Source organism: Pteropus alecto, unplaced genomic scaffold (genome assembly GCF_000325575.1).
Source record: "Pteropus alecto unplaced genomic scaffold, ASM32557v1 scaffold152, whole genome shotgun sequence".
NCBI classification, from domain to species: domain Eukaryota; kingdom Metazoa; phylum Chordata; class Mammalia; order Chiroptera; family Pteropodidae; genus Pteropus; species Pteropus alecto.
The window spans coordinates 8890222-8913200 of NW_006432227.1; the positions used below are offsets into that span (position 1 = coordinate 8890222).

The 22979-nt window shown below is 29.2% G+C and overlaps 1 protein-coding gene across 4 annotated transcripts in view; it reads left to right on the forward strand.

The window, feature by feature from the left end:
- Positions 1 to 22979, forward strand: part of CDH18 (cadherin 18) — a 252364-nt gene that overhangs the window by 210173 nt on the left and 19212 nt on the right. For all 4 annotated transcript variants that reach the window (XM_006907120.1, XM_025043539.1, XM_025043540.1 and 1 more), the window contains exons 8-9: positions 9499 to 9620; positions 17448 to 17565. In XM_006907120.1, the coding sequence (XP_006907182.1) occupies positions 9499 to 9620; positions 17448 to 17565 (240 nt within the window). The remainder of the gene's footprint in view (positions 1 to 9498; positions 9621 to 17447; positions 17566 to 22979) is intronic.

Consider the following 22979-nt stretch of genomic DNA (forward strand, 5'->3'; position numbering starts at 1 on the left):
GCACCTTAATATCTTCTCTTGGAGATCTCAAACTCAAAATGTTCCAAGTAAATCTTTTCCTCAAAATTCAATATCTCTATAAATCTGCTTTTCCAGAAATCTTATCCATCACAGTAATGGTGGCTATAGTCTTCCAATTGCTCATGTCATATTTGACTCCTCTCTTTCTCTCAAGCTCCACATCTAATTTATCAGAAACTTATATAAACTATACCTTAAAAAATATCCATAAGGCAACCACTTCATGCCGTTTCCTTTACTCCAACCACTGTCTGAACAGCCATCACCTCCACCTGGAGTATTACATAAAATAGCTTCCCAAATAGTTTTTTGTATTTAACCCTTTAATCTATTATCTAGAGAATCAGCAGAATGTTTTCTTTAAATCATAACCAACACCATGCAGTTCTCTTTTAAGTAACTTAAAATATTCCCAAATAAATTAAGGTTACAAAACACGACACCTATAATGGGTGAACACACTCACATATGTAGCCTGCCAAACAAAGAGTAAAAGTAAGGAATATCTTCTGCTTTTGCTTTAGTTCTTATATATGAATCTAAACACATTTAAGAGATTTTTTTTTTAAATAAATGTTGACTGTTCTGGCATTTTAGCTTTTATATCTGTAAAGTCTGATATTATCTGTAAAGTCCTTATATTACCTTAGTAGTCAGTGATATATGATATGTAAGAATAAGAAGTAAGACAGGCTCTATTTAAATTCTGTTTTTGTTTATAATTTGGTCAAGTTATTTAACAAAACTATCACATATATTCTTATCTGTAACAAAGGATTTCAGTGAGGATTAAATGAAGTATCTGGTACATGGTGATGAAATAAATGTCAGCTCCTATCATTATCATAAATATGGCTAAAGTATATGCTAAATTAATAGGAGTCATTACTTGGTATATCTTCAGGGAGCTTAGAAAAAATTACATTTTCGAAACCATTAGAAAGTAGCATACAGATGAAAAAACTGGAAATAAATTTTATATATAATTATAAAATCTTCTAGCACCTAAATAAAAGTCATCTAGAAAAAAATTACAATTGAGTCGTTGTTAAAATACATTAATTAAACTCACTCTCTTATTTATAACATATTTCATGTAGAATTTAGTTGAGGCTCACAATTGACTATATGATAATAAATAATAATATCCTCTGAAGAATGCATTAACATTTTATTCTCCTTGAGTGATATTTTATTCTCCTTGAGTGATATTTTAATGGATAACTTCTGAAATGTACAGATCTTTTTACATTGCAGTGGGTTTTACAATTCTATACTCCCTGTGTAACCACATTCCTATCAAGTTCTAGGACATTTCTACAGCCTCAGATAGATTCTCCTTTACTGTCAATCCCTTTACTCTTCACCCCTCATAGGTAACAATATTGTGACTTATTTCATCATAACTTTTTGAACTTCTAAAATTTCATATAAATGGAATCACAAAATATATATAAATTGAGGCATACAATATATGTACACTTTGAGATGCTTTTGAATAATATAAAATGTTTAGATTCATCTGTATTCTCAGTAACAGTAGCTTATTTCTTATTATTTATAAATAATATTCCATTATGATTATATCATAACTTATCCATGTCCCTGTTGATGGGCATTTGATTTGTTTCCTGTTTAAGGGCTGTTATTTGTAAAGCTGCTATAAATATTTATACACAAGCATTTGTGTGGATACGTGTTTTCTTTTTTCTGAATAAATACTTACCAGTTGCCTGTTTCTTTCACAAGATAGGTGTGTGTTTAACTATGAGAAACAGTCATACTGATTTTCCAATGTAGTTGTAAAATTTTATCAAACTGTGAGAATTCTGGTTGCTATAATTTCATCAGCTAAAGCTGATAATCTTTCTAATTTTAGCCATTCATTTGGGAGTATAGTAGAATTACATTGTGATTTTAATTTACATAACTTTAATGACAAAAGATGCTAAACACTTTTTCCATATCTATATTGGTTATGTGTATATATTCCTCTATGATCTCATTTGCTCACTTTGTTTAATTTCTTATAATTAATATTGTAAATTTTTACAAATTTGGACATAAATTCTTTGAAATATACCTCTACATCTATATCTATCTATATCTATATAGATATTCCAGTTCCGAGGTTTGCTGTTTTGTTTACTTACTGTATTTTTTGAAGGACATTTTTAATTATCATAAGTTAAAACTATCAATTTTTAATTTATAATGAGTGATGCCTGTCTTGTCTATAAAATCTTTACCTACCAGATTGCGAATATTTTCTTCTAATTGCTTTGTGTCTTTAGTTTCTAAGTTTAGGTTTAACCCCTATCTAGAGTTATTGTCTGTGTTTCAGTAGATAGGGATGGGAGTGGGTTATTTTCCCATATAGATATGCATTTGCAGTAAAGCTTTCTTTTTCTTGTTCAAATTGTTTTGGCAAATTTGTCAAAAATCAATTGACCATGTATACTATTTGTTTAATTGACTATTTGTTTATACTATGCCAGTGGCACATTATCTTGATTAATGTAAGTTTATAGAAAATTTTGAAATCAGGTAGCAAAAGATATACAGCCATGATCATCTTTTTCACAATTGACTTAGAATTCTTGATTTGTTTGCATTTTCTTATAAAATTTAGAAACAACTTGCCAATTTCTATTTTTAGAAAAGCTATTGAGATTTAAATTGGCATTGGATTGAAATCTGTATATTATTTTGGGGAGAATTGACGTTTTAACAAGGTCAGTCTTCCAATTCATGAGTATGGTATATACTCTCCTTTTATTTAATTATTCCTTGATTTCTCTCAGCAGTATATTGTAGTTTTTATGTAGAAATGTTATACATCTTTTGTAAAATTTATCTCTAAGTATTTTGTGAATTTTTGTCCATTATACATTATTCATGATTTTTTTAAATTATATATAAATATTTGTTAAATAAAGCTTTATTTTCATAATATTTTAATTTTATTTTGAAAATTGAATGTCATTATTTATAAAAGTTTTAATTTGTAAACTGAGTGATACTATTTCCTGGCTACAAATTAATAATTTTAGACTACATTACTGTTTTGTTTAAAAGTTAAGGTTATAAAGGAATAATTAACATAATAAAATCACCATTTGTTAAATGAAAATATTGATGGGTTTTGTAAATGCATCTGATCGCGCAACCATCACCATTATCATGATAGAGCATAATTTTATCAACTCAGAATGTCTTGTTTGAAATAATTTTTTTCTCCCACTTCTGAATCCTAGAAACTATTGGTCTGATTTGTGAGCCTATAATTTTGCCTTTTCTATATATAACAAAATAAAAGGTAGATATGTGGATTCTTTTGACTGGCACTTTTTGAGTAGCATATGCTTTTAATATTTTCCCATACCATAATTTCAACAGGTAATAACTATTTATCATTCTCTTGTATGTATGTATACCACATTTTATTTATAAATCAGTTTGTGGAAATATGGCTTGTTTTCAATTTTTATCTACGCCAAATAAACTTTCCACTAATATTTGCAATAATGGTTTATGAGGACATGTTTTTTAATTTAATTGATTTTGGGCAAATAGGTTGTGATGGTAAATAGTAAAGAGTTTATATTATTTATTAATTATTTTACCCATTTTTGGGGTAAAAATTAAAACACAAGTTTTATATATAAGATTTTGAAGCACATGTAAAATTGGAAAAACTATCTTCATTTCAAAATAAATGTTCTGTGTGGAAAATTTGTTTCATTTGATCATTTATTTGCAAAGCTTATCTTTATATATTTATTTAAGGCATGGTGGAAACATATTTGTTAATAAACAAAATATAAGCCAATTGTTTAAAACGTTCTAACAACAGTCCATAACAGTTCACATGGATGTGGATTGTTTGGTTTGTAAATATTTGCCTATGTAATCTTTTTTATAGAAATCAGAGAAACACAAACCAAAAACATAATTTATAAACACATTCTTATAAGTATGAGCATTTATGAAACTTAGACTATAAATGTGATTATATTAATCATAATTAAATTCATAATCACTGTAATTTACTACTGTTGCAGTATAGAAATAAATTTTCACAAAGTAAAAGAATGAAATCACATTCTACATTTTGTAGACAGTAAAATTCACATAAATCTATGTGAACATTAAAATATGAATATTTAGATTATAAACATATAAAATTCCATAGTAAACTTGTATATATACTAATAAACATGATTTAGAATTTTAGGAGGTTACATAATAATGTAATAAGGGCTTTGGGGTAAAATTAAATTAAAACTTAAGTCACAAAAAACAAATTGAAAAAATATTAATATATAGTTTGTTTTCTCCATGTATATTGATTGTGGGAAATCTAGAGGGTGGTATATTTCATTGCTCTGCATTCTCTAGAGCACATCATACCGGCATGCTCATATCAGACTTTTCAGAAGAACTCACCAGATAAAACAGACCGTTCCTCAAGTTACAGAGAACGCTCTAAATCAAGCTTGCGTACGCACTAGAATACCACTTCCACTGCATCACTATCTCCAGAGGCACTCTGCTGATGTGAGTTCCTGTTACATTGCTATTACATAAAACATGGTTGGTTTTTATACAGTAGAGTTTGTTCTGGAAATTACACATATAAGATTATCAGTGTGACATAGATTTTGTTTGTTTTCTGTCTTGTGTTTATTTTCAGAACAGATTAAAATGTGCATACTTGCTCTCTCTCAGGCTCAGTTTGGTAAAGCTACATAGCTTCCTTAATTGTTTCACAAAGATACAGTTTGGCAAGTAAAATAAGTCTTATTCTGTCTTACAGATTAAATAATTAAGGCAGAGAGATAACAAATAATTTTCCAAAGTTTATGTTCCAAAAGAGTTCAGGAAAGGGGCTTATACTAAATTTTGTCTGATCCATTGTATTTTTTTTACTCTACCGTTTAAAGGACTGAAAAACTGATTTCCTAAAAATAAAAATAAAAATAATAATAGCAATAACAGCAATGTTGCATTAAGAACTTCAAGGACATTGTCCAGATTTTGCCACAGCAAAATGCTTCTAACACATGTGAATACGTTCACATTTTATAGGTAAAGTGATTGACATTCAAAAAGTAAAATACCAACCCTAGGACTGTGTGAAATGATAAATAGAAAGCCAAAGGAATGTGACAATTTTCTAATATAGATTTCGCTAAGTTTATTATTGAGCAGAAAATATTAGGATGCATGCACGTAGGCCACAAGTGGCTACAAAGCTATGGAGGGTTTTCAGCTCTACTTATCTGAAATTAAAGCTAAAGTTTTTATACATCATTCTTCTTTTAGTACACAGACAACAATTAATTCAGTTTGTATCAGTAATTATTAAACTTAATCTGGCATTCTGGTTTTCGTAACTCTTCATCAGTACCTCCTGTGAGTGCCCCAACAGGGCATGTCATACAGATCATTACTCATGTCCACCATAAGGTTAGATTCAGTTCAACCTCCCCAAGGAACACATAATGGTGGTAAGTCTACAGACAAATCGATGTTTGTCTGATCCCAAATGCTGTGCTTTTAATCATGAAGTGATGAAATAGTAATTGTATGTTGGAGATTTAAATAACATTAGATCCACATGGAAAGAGTACATTTCCATCTAGAAGGGTTTATAGTTTCCTGTATCCAAGTATGAACTGGGTGCCAAACCATTCCAAGGCCAGAGGACAGTGTGAGCAAGACAGAGGTGGGACAGTGAGGTGGTGATGGTCGAAAAGGGGTACTTAGTTGTTCTTTATTTCTAATTGTTCCTGAGGGTATGGTCTTTTCAGAATCCCCTTCTACAAAGCTTTTTTTCCTAATACTCTAAGGTTGCTTTTAAACCTGCCTGCTCAGAAAAGGAGTGGAGAACAATTTACTCAGCAACAATGAAAACTGCTGATACCAATGATTAAAGGTAATAAAATTATTCTTGCCTCAAATTTCTAGAACAGATTGTTTTTGACTGCTCTTGAAAAAATGAGCAAATACCTGATTGAAATATAAAATACAGTAAAAATTATGTATAAAACTTGCAATAGAAGAGATACAGTTAGATAGTGGTGATAGGAAGTTAATCATAACCCGGACTTTGCCAATTTAAACTGGGTCCATATCACTTTTGTAATTTACAGAATGAGAATTCAGAATAAGTATTCTCTTTTAGTTTTAATATATTATTTAAAAATCAATTGTCAATAGTAATTGTCAATATTAGCTTGTAGAAAAGCTGTAGTGGTGCCTTATATTTTCAATAATGAGAATCACAATAAATAAGCAAATACTTAAATCACCATTTAACTAATTTTAAATCAATACATATGGTTATCTTTATAATATAAAATTGTTTAATATAATAATATATAGGCATCACATTAGCTTTCATTCTGCATAGGCAAAAATACTAATTAATGATAATATTATAAATGATGTATTAACAGAACATATTACTTTCAAGATGTTTTTATAACTTTTTCTGTATGTTAAAATATTATTCAGTACTTTTATAATTTTTTAATTCAATATTTTTATAACTTTTTCTGTATATTTAATCTATTTGTATAACCTTTTCCCTGTAAATTTAATGTAGCATCATTCAGCATTCACTATAAAGAAGATATTGTAAAGCATATTAAACAAATTTGAAAAAGTCAATATACTTAAGAAGCAGTGTTATTGAGAGCATCCTCAATAGTATATTACTTATTTCATAATAAATTATTTAGTTTTTCAGCTTTACAAAATTTAGTATACTGAAATACAGTCTTCTGAGCTATTTCTGAAAAAATATTTTTATCAACATTTTATTTCTAAGATTGTCCACATTATGACTATGTTGAAATTCACTTATTTTCTCAATGGTATAAATACATCACTGTTATTGTATTTATTAAGCTGTTGTTGGACATTTGTATTTTTCTATTGGTGTTTCTATTAGTTGTGCTGGTACTATATGTGTTCAAGAGTTTACCTAAAGGTATAAGCCAGAGAATACATAACTGTGCAAGGAAAAACGGAAATATATGTGGGTTACTTCAATTTTTATGCATTCCCATTGGTTTATATTCAAATAAGCATTTGAAGAAATCTTGTCAAACTTAACATTGTATCAATATGATTGGTGTTAAATGGTAACTTATTTTGATTAACTTGCATTTCTTTAAATATTAATGATATTGAAAACTTTTTCATGTGTTTATTTGCCATTTATATTATCTATTCTGTTAAATGTTTGTTATTAATTTTACCCATTTTTCTATTGTGCTGTCTTTTTTTCTTTTTGATTTAGTACATTGTATTATGTCTTATAGATACAGATCCTTTGTTAGGAAACACATTCACTCATTTGAAACATTTTTTTTCTCTTCATGGCATAGTTGGAGGAACTGAAAAAAATGTCACATTTGAATGTAATCAAATTAATCAGTTTCCTTTGCTACTAGTACATTTTGTACTTTGAAATCTTTCATGTACTTAATATAGTGTACATTAATATTTTTCCAAAGTATGTGTAGTTTTCCCTTATCCATTTAAGTCTTTAATTATTTCAAATGAATTTTTGTGTGAAGTGTAATCTATGGCCCATTTTGCAAAGATGATGACGTAGATAACAAGTTTTACTACATGCATTTCTTGATCAATTAGTACTTTCTTCATTGATTATCAATAGCACCATTATCATATATTAAATTTCTATATTTAGTGGATCTCTGATTGCTTCTGTTTTTTTGTTTCTGTCTATCCCATTGATACTGTCACATTGTCTTAGATCCTAATACCATACAATAATAATAATAAGACTTGATAAATGGTAAAACCAGTATTCCTTTTTTTGTGCTTCTTCATACTAGTTTGGATAATCTTTATACTTATAAATCTTAGAATCCTCTTTCAATTTTTATAAATAATTCTCATTGGATTTCTATTAGATTGTATTGAATATGCACATCAGTTTGGAGAGGCTAGTTTTATTTATGATATTTTGTCTTCCAACCACTTGGATGATAGAGCTGAAGTTTCTTAGATCTTCTTTAATGTAATTCAGTTAAGTATTCCCATATAGGTCCCTCATATACTTTTAGATTTGTTTCTAGATTTCCTTCCTTCATTCTTTTCTTCCTTCGTTCTCTTTTTGTCTTTTTTCCTTCATTTAATATTAAACTAAATAAGCATTTCTGGAACTAAATTGATGAAGATAGATTATTATACACATCAGTGGAGTGAGTTTGCTGTTATTTTTTTTTAAGCTATTGATACCTAATATCTTTCATGAGTGGGAGTGTCTGGTACTGATATAAAAGTTTTACAGAGCACAGAAAACAGTTGACGAGTATTTTCTTATTCCTCTGTTTTCTGTGGAAAAGGTGTAAGAGAATGAAATTACCTGTTTCTTTAAGTAAAATAATATAAACCTGATTTTTCCTCTTTGAAAATATTATTTTTACCTAAAATTTATTTTAATTATAGCACTACTCAGTTTTCTCATTTCTTTTTGAGCCACTTATGGCTCTTTTTAATGCATTCATTTCCTTATTGTTTTCAATATCTTCTGCATATGTATTTATATGACTTTTTCCTAAATAGTATTTGCCATCTCATGTTCTGCTTTGATAAATCAATAAATTTGTGTAGATCTTATCTTTTTTACTAGTCACATTCTAATATATCAGTCTGTTGTTTTAATTTTGGATTTTTTTAAGATAATGGCAGAAAAATCAGCAATAAAAAAAGAAATCTAAATTTCCCATTATGAATTCTGAATGTATAGCTTTGACATACAAAATAAACCATCACTTGCCTTTTTTTATATCTCAGAATTAATAAACTTACTGAAAAATGGGAAGATTGCGTTTAAGATATTTTAAAGAAATAACTAATATTTTTATATCTACCAGATTTATGTGTGAATTCTATGCTAAATTCTATTTTAAATTATTCTTTATTTTCCCCAAGTGTGACATGACATCACACACACCAAATATATTCTCCCATAAGAAGAAAATGATCCTTGTGTGAAGAATTTTACTTTTGATTTTCTCCAAGTTTATTTACATTTGAAACCTTGAACTTTTTAAAGATGATGTGATTTATTTTTTAACAGCTCTTCTGCTTGTCTTAGATTAATGATGACACCAATTGTTTATCCCTTAGACTCTGACAGCATACAATGAATTCTGACAACTTTCTCCCACTAGAGTTCTTGAATAATATGTAATTTCCCTGATATGATGAAAATATCATTTTAGCATTCATGTCATGTCTTGGTGTTCATTTTTCATTTTTCTGTAAGTTAATGAGTTTAGCAAAGAGTGTCTTCATAAAGTTGTCTTTTGCCAAAAGTCCTGCTACAGCATATGGATCTAGTGACAAGCTACAGTATTAAGGAGATTTGTTTTAAACCAAGCCTCTAAAGTGTGTGTGGAAATACTAAACACATCCCTGTGTGTTTTGCAGACAATCCTGGTTTGCTGAGCCATGTCACAGTGGGGATTAGAGTTCTGGATGTCAATGACAATCCGCCACAACTTGCCAGGGAATATGATATTGTTGTCTGTGAAAATTCTAAGCCTGGCCAGGTAAGTTAATTGTTCTCTTCCTCTCATTTGAATTAAAACAAACAAGAAACAACAACAACAACAAACTAAGCAGCTCTATTTCTATTATTCTTAGGTATAATTCTTGAAATCCCTCAGTGTTATTTTTCTGCTCAGTAAATAATTTTATAAAGCTTTGTTTTAACTCCCAAATATTTTTGTAAATCAAAGAAAATAAATTTTTTTCAGATCTCAAGTGTAATTCAAAATCTAACTCATTCATGCATGTATTCATCATACCGATAAAATCATATTGGATGTTTTGTGTGTAGCCCTGTAATAAATTAGGAAGAAACAGTGAACTTTCCTGTCGAAATGAAGCTTTGTGACTAGACTAGGGAGAAGAGACTGGTTCATCTATTTTGTAGGGCCCGAGAGAGTGACATGAGTCACGACTGAGTGATACTTGTACTAAAAGATGATTAAGTTTCAAAAATGTAGAGTATGTATGTATTAAGAAAGAGGGGAAAGTAAAAGAAAGAGAAAAGAGCTTGAACATAGGACATGAGTCTGGATGTATCATCATAGCTAGTTAAAGGAGCATGGAAATTCTGAAAGAAGGCCAGTGTGGCTGAGGCACATATAACAAGTGAGAACATGGAAGGAGAATTGCATTTGCCTTCTCAGCTGTATAACAAATTACACAAATTTAGCAGCTTAAAGCTCTTACTTATGTAAGAGTTTCTGTAGATCAGATATCTGCTCATGGCTTAGCTGGGGCTTTGCAGAGGTTTCCCAAGACTATAAACCAAGGTATCGATCCGGGCTATGTCCTTGCCTGGGGCTTGGGGATACCTTCCAAGCTCACACGATTGTTGGCAGCATTCAGTTACTTTCAACTGTAGACCTGAAAGCTTCAGAATCTTCTTCAGCTCTTCAAAATTCCCAGAGTTTGAGACGCCACCCACATTTTCTTGCCATATCAGTTTTCGTAGTATGGACATTTATTTCACCAAACAAGTAAGAAGTGATTCTGTAGTGAGTCAGGTAGGAAACAGATGAGTGATGTGTCAAATTTTTTGCCATATTCTATTGGTCATCAGCAAGACACAGGATACACTCACTTGAAAAAGAGATTACACCAAGTCAAGCAGTCCATGAGAGTCACCTTAAAGTCTGTCTGTGACAAATGAATCTCAAGATAAAAAAATATTCTAGGTCCAGCTGAGTCAGATAGTCCCTTTTACTGTCTTTGGTAAAACAGAATGAAGATATCATTCAAAATCACTTTAAATCATTTTGAAGCTTGTGATGTAAGTATAATTCAAAGAAATATTGCCTTGCGTATTTGTGTATGAGTAACAATCATTAGTAGCTTGCTAGAATAATAATTGCTTATGTGTTTTAAATACCCCCAGGGGAAATATTTATGTATATATAAATGCAGGACTCATTTTTTAAATACAATTTTCTCATGTTCATTGTCCAAAAGAAAATTAGAAAATATGAATAAGACAAATCTGATGAAAATTATATATTTAAAGTACTTACAGGTTATATGTTTTATTATTTTATCAATATGTTAAGATTATCACTTCATGTACTTAAGAATTTTCTTACATCACCATTTTAAAAGCAGTATAGAATTTTATGATATAGACCTGGAATAATTTGCTTGCCAAATCCTCTTTCAGTTGTGTTAAAAATGGACACACACATGCCCAATTATTTTCTTTACATACATTATAAATGTACAATTGATAAGAAAAATGTTAAAAATTATATTTAAAAATTTAGATTTTAAAAATACAGCAAGTGCATATGGGATCTCAATTCTTGGCAGATTAGACATAGCTGAAGAGAAAATAAGTGAATTAGAAAATAGGTCAGAATAAAATATTCATGTTGAAGCATGGAAAAGCAAAAAGAAAGTATAAATAAAGATATGAAAGGCATATAGAGCACACAGGTCTAACATACAAGTTATTCAATTCTCAGAGAGATATTAAAGAAGGGAATTTGGAAGAAGTAATATTGAGGAGATCATGTTTGAAAATTTTTCATACTGATGTTAAAGATCAAGTCAAATATTTAAGAAATATAGAGGAAAACAACAACAACAAAAAAATAAAGTGACTGACTACAAAGGTAACTTTACCTAGATGCCTTAAAATAAAAATTCAGAAATAAAATCAGATAATTAAAATAGCAAGGGGAAAAAGACAATACTTTTAGGAAAAAAATGAATCTAGTACGAGGTAGAGATTTTTTAGACTTGACACCAAAATTGTGATTTACAAAAGAAAAAAAATAATAATAAATTAAACTTGACCAAAACCAAAAATTTGCTTGAAGAAAGACTGTTAAGAAGATAAGACAAACCAGAAAGTGGGAGAATGTATTTGCAAACCCAAATCACATATCTAATAAAAGTTTAGCATCTAGAATATAAAAAGAATACTTAAAACTCAACAATAAAAAAAAAATTCAATTTAAAAATGGTCAAAAGACATGAGCAGACATACTAATAGATTATAAGTAAGATGTTAAAATATTGTAACTCCTTAAATTTGAGGGAAGTAGATAGGTTCCTAATTTGTAATAGATTTAATGTGTCAAGAATGCATGCTATAATCTCTAATTCAACTAATAAAAATTGTAAAAGACAATGTAACTAATAAGGTAATGGAAATTGGAATTAAAAACACTTAATTCTAAAAAAGTTGGGGTTTAATGTCCTATTTCTTTAACATTTTTTACCTTAATTGTGTTATTAAAATGTTTATTCTCTTTAAAATAATTCACACAAAAAATTATTGTGATTTTTCTCCTGCTATATTATCATTTACAGTATAAAAACAAAGAGAAATAGAAAACTTTTTATATAGGACCTAACTTCAAAGATTCTAGAATTGTACATTTAAAACTAAAATATAATCATAATAAAATGTGAAATTAATAACCAATATAATAATTCCAAAATTATCTACAAAGTTGTGTGAAGTTTGTAAAGCTTAAAATTAGAATGACAAAATTTCATATCTACTGTTGAGATATAGTTTTTTTCTTTGAACATATATAGGAATAATAAAAGATAAAAAATTAATATGCAAAATTGTATTTTCTAGGTAGAAGTCACAGAAAAAAATTTTAATCAAGAAATAAAAATAAATTAAGTAAAGTGGTGAAATAGAAAGGGAATAAAAGTAATGTAAATTTAAAGAAGTACATATTAATATTTATGTTAAAATAAAATCACCTAAATTTTCAAATTAAAAGATTTCTTTTGTCAAAATAAATAAGAAAAAATAGTCCATTAAATGTTGTTTACAAAGAAGCATATAATAAATATAATAAGAAAAAGAATTCGAAAGAAACATTTGGAAAAACATACTGAACAATTACTTGAATAATCACTCTAAATACAGTCACCTAACTGCACACATGTGTACACACATACACAAACTTTACCAAAGGAAAAATTACTAGCTATAAACAAGCACATTCACTGTCATAAAAACAGTCAGTGTACCAGGTAGAAATAATAATTTTAAATTTATATGTACTTTATTAACATTGCTTCAAAATGAACAAAGCAAAAATTGATTGAAATATTGAAAAACAAAAACAGACGAGTCTGTTATCCTATTGAGAGTTTTATATATACTTTTTCTGGAAACTGATAGAATAGTCATTTAACATTTTAGTAAGTATACTGAAAATTGAACATCATAATTAATGAAGTTTACTGTTTAATGAATATAAAATACTGTACTGAACAACTTCAGATTATGCATTCTTTCAAAATTTACACAAAACATTGACAAAAATATTTACTTTATGCAGGGCCACAAAGCAGGTTTTAATAATTTGCAAAAAATTGGTCTTATTATTTTTTCTGTGTGACAACAAAGTAAAGTTAGATACTAATTTAAAAATATTGTTATAGAAAGAAATACATTGGAAAAGAAGAAATGTACTTCTAAATAAGCCGAGTCAATGAAGTAATAAAAATTGAAAATATTAAAATGGAACGATAATAAAAATACACTATCAAAAAGAAAAGAAAAGAGGAAATCATTTTCTTGCTCATTTATGATGAAACTAACTTTAATATCAAAACCTGACGAGGATATTATTTGAATTATAGATATTCTCTTCCATTAACATAGAAATATCATAAATAAAATATTGCTAAAGAGTAGCTAGCAAAACTAATACTTTAAAATAAAAAAGAGAAAAATTAAGTTAATTTCAGTAGCTGAAGCCAAAGCTTTTGATAAAGTTCAACAACCATTAATAATAATAATAGTAGTAATAATAACAGCAACAGTGATAATACTACCATACACTAGTAGAATTTGTGAATGGAATTAACACTTTCCCCAAGTCTAAGATCGATGTAAATGTTATAAATTTATCTCTTTTATGTCTTTATATCTCAAATATAAATGAAAATTAAATACTATACCATTTAATATTATACTAATAGATTAAAATATCTGATTAAATGTTACCCCTCTTATGTATAAAGTACATGATCTATCAGTAGCAATCTTTAGTAAACTTTCCTTTTTTTCACTCACTCTGTTTCTTTGATTTATAGGTTATTCAGAAAACTCAAAATACAACATAAAGAATCAAAAATCGATACATAAGCTAATGGCTGTATCAGCCATTTTTAGATTTTTTTAAAGATAATTTGTTTTTTCCAATTTATATAAACAAATAAATTTATTCTTAATTTAAGATAATTTTAAAAGTTCAAGGACAAACCGTGATCTTGTATTAGGAGTAATGTACACTTGCTAAGCCATAGCCAACTTTGTGAGGCAAAATCACTGAAAATCTGGACAAATGCTACTGAGCCCTTGCTCTTGGATCAATTGATGCTTGTCCTGTGGATGTGAACATCAACTCCCAAATCTAAAACGTTAGTTTCAGTTTTCTGGATTGAACTCTCTTTGTATTGGCCTTATGATCTTGACTTTTTCAGTTGACCTTTTATATTGCCCATTTCTTACTCATATAAACATCCATTCAGGCATTCTCTAGGTCATGACTTCTCAATGTCACATTGCTAGCCTGGGACTTTTTTTACCTTCTGCATTGACCACCTAAGTTCTGTAGTGTTTTTAAGTGTGATTTTTTGTGACATTGACAAGTCTTTCTTCATCTCTAAAATGAATAAAATTATCCAAATTTCAGGGCCCTTTCAAACCATGAATATATGACTAGATAAATTTCAATTTTTTAAAAAAGTGGGCTACTTTATTCTTATATAAAAAGCCATCCATTTTTTAGAGAGGGTTAAATCAACAAAAAACATTTTTTCTTTTGTGGGTCCCATTCACTATTTATATAGTATTTCTCTTTTCTTCATATAACTGTTACTGTTTTCAGAGAATAATTGCTAGACTTAGCATCCCTAAGTTCTAATGTATTATGATTAAGTTTTGTGATTTTTTTTTTATCTTTTAAAAACTACTCATAATTAGCAGCATTGCTGTCTTCTAATATTGTATGAGTTTAGCTGTCACTATAAGATAATTGGATTCTTTATGTGGCTCGAACTTTTGTTTCCAATTCTTTCACCAAAATGAATTTAGATTTTTCATTGAGGGGATTATAACGTCATTTTTAAAATGTTTATTGTACTCATATTTAAACAAATCATTGCTAATCTGTGTGGTAAATCATTTAATTAACCCATTACAGGTAAAAATGGTCTGAATATTTTGTTTACTTTGAAATTTTTGGCTTATTCAATCTTATATCTATAGCATTTCTAGAGAAACTTTATATATTATGATGCAGAGAACTCTATATAAGTAACGATTTGGGCAATAGGTTTTCCAAAGCATATTTGTATTGCCCAGCCCATGACATTTGCTTTTAGAATTATAAGCATTTCTATTATGGATCCTGTGCATCTAAATATAACAGCATGTGGCTGTGGCAAAGACACTGGCCTTTTGTGAAAGCAGAGGTTTAAACCACATACAAGAGCAGAGTTTAGACCGATTCAAGTATCAATACAAAATGCAACAATATATTTATCTGAGTTAACGTATTTTCCTGTTCTGAAAAATCTTTTAAGTAACTTGCATGAAAAAAATATTAAAAAGAAGATTATGCATGCATGAAATTTGAGGTCAGTTCCTAAAATAGAGTGAATTTAAAATAACTGAGATGTGACTACAACTAGAAACTTTGAAAAATAATTGAAGGCAATGCTTTCTATCTTATTCATATTAACTTTTTCTCTGCCCCCCCCCCACCATTGGATGTAAACTTAGGAAACAAGACATATAAGATAAAAGATTTTATTACCTAACACCAGACTCTGCCCCTTTTACATCCAATTATTAACAATACAACTTAGGATGAAAAAAGTAAACTAGGTCAGTAGAGATTTTACACCGTGTCAAGGATCAAGCTAATTTAATCAACAAAAGTTGGTATTATTATCAAATAAATTTATGATCCCACTTGAGTTTATAGTATAAAGCAAACTCATTGATTAATTAAAAGGAAATACGCTCCATGGAATGTTCTTTTTAATTTAAATGTTTAGTCAGGGCTAGCTCCTTTACTTACTATAACATTACTCTATTTTTATAAATTTGTGATGCTATTTTTTTCCTAAGAATGTACTCCAGAAATAATATGCTATGGAAAACACATTTAAACAGGAAGATACATTTATTTGATAAAATAAATAAAATTGATTATGATTAATTTCTGCCAAAAGTAAATACTTTTTCATGGACATTATAAAAAACTATGCTGGTAATTATTTATAAATACCAACTATAATTTGGATTTTTTCCCCTTTGGTTAACTAAATCAGTACTTTTCTATTCCTCCTCATTTCCTGACCAACTAATGGGCTCAGCATAGAGAGGAATTTCAGTTTAAACTGTAATAAATTTTGGTTATTATTTCACTTGCAAAACATAAAAATTGGGTCAAATTAGACATACTGTATTTCACATACAAGAAATTCCATTTTTATGGCTCTTTTTACTCTCTCTCTCTCTCTCTCTGTCTCTCCTCTTTTAATGTTCCTAAAGGAAGATTGGAAAGGGGCAACCTAAGCATTAGGATGCTAATTTTTTTTGAATATTTATTTTTAAGAATATAATGGCTATACTATCAGGATTTATATGCTGCTCTTAGGCCACCTGTAATATGTTTTTTACATATTCTAACTTTCTCTGCCCCTCAGTGTGCATAAAGCCCAAATTTTGGACTTGTTTCCTCTCAACCACTAGAAATGAGGAATATTCCATACAGCTCTGAGTGGTCCGGTTTTGTCTTCGCCCCTATTTTACTATTTAGCTTTGAGACACGACTCTCTTTTAGAGACCCAGGTTCCTTATCTCTAAAACACAGGAGCTGGCTCATGATCTCAAAGGTAAAAAATATATACGACACCACTGCTTTTGCATTTACTGATTGAGATTGACGTATACTGCAAGGCTGTTCTACATCAGCACTGAGATATTTGTATTTGTGCAAACAATACCTCATGTCTCCCCAAACAGGTATTCATATAAAATCTTAAAACTAATTGGCCCAGGGTACTGTGGGTGATAAAGGAAAAAAAAAATCTAATGTTTCAGCTATGCTAGAAAATAAAATGTGAGTGATTATAAGTTGTATCGTAATATGTTTCCTGAAATCTAATGCAAGTAAGATCAAGTTAATTGGTACTTATGCTAGATAAATCTGAAAACACTGAAGGTGGATAAAGAGGTCTTTTACAAATCCTTTAGTGTTAACAGCTGAAAATGTTATAATATAATTAAAATCAAGAGAATAAGCGAAGTTAAATTTACTATTTAGTGTTTGTTTTTTCTTTAGGTTATTCATACCATCAGTGCCACTGATAAAGATGATTTTGCCAATGGACCAAGGTTTAACTTTTTTCTTGATGAACACCTGTCTATAAACCCAAACTTCACCCTGAAGGACAATGAAGGTGAACATGAATATATATATTTTTTGATCTATATCAGCTTCAATTTGATGTGGAATAGGCCTGAGCAATTTTGCTATTTTCTTATATACCCATGAACAGCTTGCAAATCAGCATTCAAAGTCGGTTTGATGTTAATGTGTTATGATCTGTGAATAGCTTGTATTTAAAATTGAGCCATATGTACAAATAACTTTCATTGAATTTATTCAGAAGCATCCCTTTAAACAAGAAATGTACATGTAATGTGCTCTTGGGCAAATTTTAAGAGAAATCTTAGCTGACAAACATTTTTATGAGAGCCGCTGCAACTGCTAGGGGTGGAAAAAATTTAAATTAGGAAAAATGAAAAATGTGTCCTAGGGACAGTTAGGAAAGGAAATGCAAAGTTTAAAACGATCTTGCATTAGCGAGGCTGCAAAGATGTGCTGTACAAATTATATTTCCTCCTGTTGTTATGAAGGTTTTCCACATGATAGGTAGATAAATACAAATTATTGGAGAGTATTGTGGAAATTTTTAAATTGTTTTAGTTTAACTGTCTGTATTGTTGTGTGGTGAGGAAACACCATAATTTACTAACCAGAGAAGATTCATCATGATTTAGATTCATCAAGGCTGTGTAAAAGTCACTCTTCCTTACAGAGGAAACATTAAGTCACTCAGTATGTACGAGTTCTGATTAGCAACAGTTCTTTTCTTACTGAAATTATCTTTGACTGCATTTACCTGAATATGCTGTCATTTGGGATGTAACACTTGCCTCAAAATCATATGAAAGAAACAATGGCATATACATTTTGGAGTAAACTTTTAATTCCGTTTCTGTACTCTTCATGGGGAAGCATTTTTAAAAACAAGGTAAAATAATATCATTTAATGACAATCCACTAAAAGATTTTTCTCATTGTCCTTAAGCTTCTTTAAATTGTCATAACAAGGATACAAAATTGTGAATGTGTTCATAACAAGGTTTATATGAAAATACAAAGCTTGTTTATTTCTCTCATGGTCAGCTTTACTTATGAGAATACATATTTGTGTATGACACATTGTAATTAATTGACTATTATACATCTTTACATTCGAAATCCCATCCTACAATCCCAAATATATTTAGTATAATTAACTACAGCAAATATGTAAAAAATCAATTTATATTTCCCCATATTTCAAATAATTGCATGATTTGAGGAGCATTCAACTTTCTGCTATAGGAGATTAATATCATGTCTAGAAACCCGTAATTATATTTCAACTGTTGTTGAAACCCATATTAGTGACTAAAAGTCCTTCATATACAATTATTATATCTGGAATTTGTGAATTTAATTAATGAATATATTCACAAGGTCTTCATACAGTGCTCTGACAGTATCATCAGTGCTGAGAACTCGCATTTAAGGAATTCCTGTCAAAATATATATGCAATTTTAAAAGGGTTTATAATGTAGATATAAATGTTTTAACATGTATTTTAATCACACATATAAAAGCTTAAATCAGCTACATCATTCAAAGTATAAGAGAACTGTGGATAATTGTAAAGATGTAGAGGTAAAGATGTTTGAATTTATTTGTAAGACCATTTTTTAATTTTTTTGAGAATTGATGAAATTATAAATAACAGAGATGACTTATTTTGGATAGAAAAAAAATTAGCAATTTTCTGAAAAAAGGTACCAATGGATAGCTGAAAACATGTACTTGATCAAAGAGATTTGGTTATGCTAGATCAGAAAAGCCACTTAGCCTCCTTGAGCCTCAATTTTTACATCCATAAATTGTGGTTCAAAATACCCATGTTGTAACATTGAGAGAATTAATGATACCATATACAAAAGTATTAGTCAAGACAGCCTTTTCTCTAAACACAAGGAAGTTATGGATAATAATATGTAAAAATGAAATTTAAAATGGAATAACATACCAAAATGAATGCATACAAACGTACATACATTTACGTCTATGCAAATACTTCTCTAGACAAAAAAAACCAGAATGAACGCACAGAGTAAGAGTCAGCAAACCCAGGCCTGCTGAATGCTGGTCACTTGGGCATTGCCTTATATGTGTTAGTAAACATTTACATGACCCCAGAACATAAAGAAAGAAAGCTAGAATAAAAAATTGAAACCACAAAAAAAAATTACAACCATTTTTTTTTTTTTCTGTTCCCATCGCTTACATGAAAATGCTAATTGAGGGAATAATAGAAATAGAAGTCAGACAGAGCCTCCAAGCCAGGATGAGTGATCAGGAAGCGATTGGTGTAGTGGCATCTCCAACACCACTGTCTGGTAAAGAGTGAGTGGAAAGGAAAAGATATTTCCAAAATAAGAGAGAGAAAATGTGTATTATTGTATAAGCCTGAAAAATCAAAAAATTTGAAGTCAATAAAATGGGAAACAAATCAGAAAATGAATTTACTCTGAATAATACAAAATACATAAATAAATGATCAGAAAAATAGTATAAGCATTTTTAGGATTCTCAAAATTAAAAAGAAAACCAACAAAAAAGAACAAGTGATTAAAAGAAATGAGACAATGGAAAATGAGTTTATATAAAAATAATTTTTAAATCCTTATCAAAATAAAACTATATTTCTTGCATATACAGAAAAGTATAGAATAATATAAGAAATAATTTACTTTAACACAGATAACTATATATAAACATATATTAAGAAATTAAAATTTAAAATGTAATTATATATATACCTGTGTATGATATGTAATATATGTATACAAATTATATACATAAAACTATAGTGATTGAATAGACAGAAAAGTATATAGAACTATATAGAGAAATAGCTAGAAGTATAGTTATATGTATAGACCTATATAGATATAAATGTATAGCCATACATTTAAAACTTAATTATACATAGACACATATATGTATAATGTATGTATATGTATATACACACATACACACAGACACAGAGAGAGAACAATGAAAACTTAATAGCATTACCTCTAGACTAGACAAAAAGATTTAACAAGTCAAATAAAAAATTCATTAATTAATACAAATGAAGCTCAGATAGATCAAAATAAAGAAAAACTGGTAAGAATACTTAACAGATATGAAGTATAAAATGTCTGGAAGAGCTATGAAAAATCAAAGCTGTAAGAAATATGTGTGTATAAAATTGCCACATGATAAAAATGAAATTTTACAGTTGATAAAAATCATGTGCTCAAAATGCTGAAGGAAAATAATTTTCAATTCCAACCTTCTCTATATATAGTTAAAAGCAGTAAACTATTAAGTATGACAGTTAATATGACAGTTATTAAGACTTTTTTCCAATATATAAGAAGAAACATTTTATTATTAGCTACTGATATCTTGGCAAATATTCTATTAATCTTTGTCTTCGGGTTTTCTGAAAAAATAATAGGCAAGAACAAGAACTTGAAATTAATATTTTATTTCAATTGTTAAAACTTGAAGAGTTAACACTAAATTAATAGAATAAGAATCTATAGTTTTCAAAGCAAGAAAAGATTTCTTAAAAGTTAATAATAAAGCTTATTTTATCAAAAGAACACAAGATCAGAAAGCAGAATAAAAGATGCAAAGTAGAAGCATGGAAAATGAAATTAGCAGATAGCTGTTCAAATATACCATAGTCACAATCAGATTAAATACCATTGTTAAAGATATTACATTATGTTTTTTAAATATACCATTTTACCACATAAGTAAAGACCATCAAATTTTTATATTAATTTGTAACAAATATAATTTTAATCATAAACTATATTTAATAATCTGTTAATAAATTGAAAATGGTAAAAGATCAAGTAAAACAAGAATATATTGAAAAAGATGAAGGAGTTGTATAGTTAGAATAAAGAGAAGAAAAGAGGCGTATTTTAACAGATATCAAGACCTTATAAAGAGGAATGTAGTATGAGCCCTGATAGTTGGTTTTTCTTTTTTCTTTTTCTTTTTTGTAATGCAAGTGCCTAACTTAAGTTTTGATTGTTGAGGCATCCAGCTCAAAAATGACTGTTTGGAATAAGCCATTATCAGCCATAGGACTGGATTCAGATCCAGGCCACCTTCCTGCAGCTCTTTTGCTTTAGAGGACTTGGTTAATTTTGACAACTGATCATTTAGGCTGTCTTTTGTTTTCTCTTCCCACACTTTAAATTCCCACTCTTATGTTTTAAATTCACCAATAAAGAGTAAGCTCACAAAAGCCTAGGTCCTCTCCCTCAACCCCAATAAAAGCAAACCCCAGGCCCATATGCTCACTCTCTCTACCTGGAAACTGTATGGTCCCAGGTGTGACATGTAACTGCCATGGTATGTAAGTAATAAAACTTTCTCGAAGTTTCCTGATGGTTATTGTTGAGGGCATTTGCAATCATAAGAACCTAAAGGTTCTTATGCTGAGTGAAATAAGTCAGACAGAGAAAGATAAATACCATATGATTTCACTTATATGCAGAATCTAAGGAACAAAAAGAACAAACTAATCAAAAACAGACTCACAAATATAGTGGACAATTTGGTGACAGACAGAGGAGAGAGGATGGGGGGTGCTGGGAGAACAGGGTGAAGGGTTAAAGAAGTACAAATTAATAGTTGATAGATCATCACAGGGATGGGGAATATGGCAGAGGGAATACAGTTAGCATGAATATGATGGCTAGGTGGAGGGTTAGGGGAGGGAGGGAGCAATTGTGGGGATCATTTTATGAACTATATAGATGTCTAACCAATGTACTGTATATCTGAAACTAATTAAAATTCATTCATTAATTAATTTTAAAAAAATGCAAGGGCCTGTTCATCCCCAACATCAGTTATTGGTAATCTGAGGTAGGCATACAACAATGAAGTGCCCCTTAAATATGGAAGTACTACAGGTACAGGTAAATAAATGAGGAGAACAAATTAAGAAGGCTAACAGGTGATATATGTTGGGAATATATTTGTAGAAAACACCAGCATACAGCCAATATCCTGCTCAAGGCAGCAAGAGTCTTATTAAAATAAATACATCCAATCAAAGAAAATGTAGTCTAAACACTCCCTTTGGTTTATAGCCATTTCTTCCCTTTACAGAAATGAAAATCTCTAGTGAAATTCTCTATTGTTTTTGTTTTTTTAAAAAATATATTCCTCTGTTTTCTTGAACATACTAATCTTAATGATTTTACAATCATTGTCAGCTAATTCTTACATCTCAATGATTGTCAGGATTTTTGTTTTTGTTTTTCATCATTACTGGAGAGACAAGACTGAGGATTATAGTATTGTTTCTCGTTTATGCCTAGTCGTTTTTAGTTGGATTTTTCAATACTGTATAAACCTAGAAGATTCTCAAATGATAATATATTTCTTCAGAGCGTATTCATCATTTTCTCTGATAAGCAATTAAAGAGGGGATT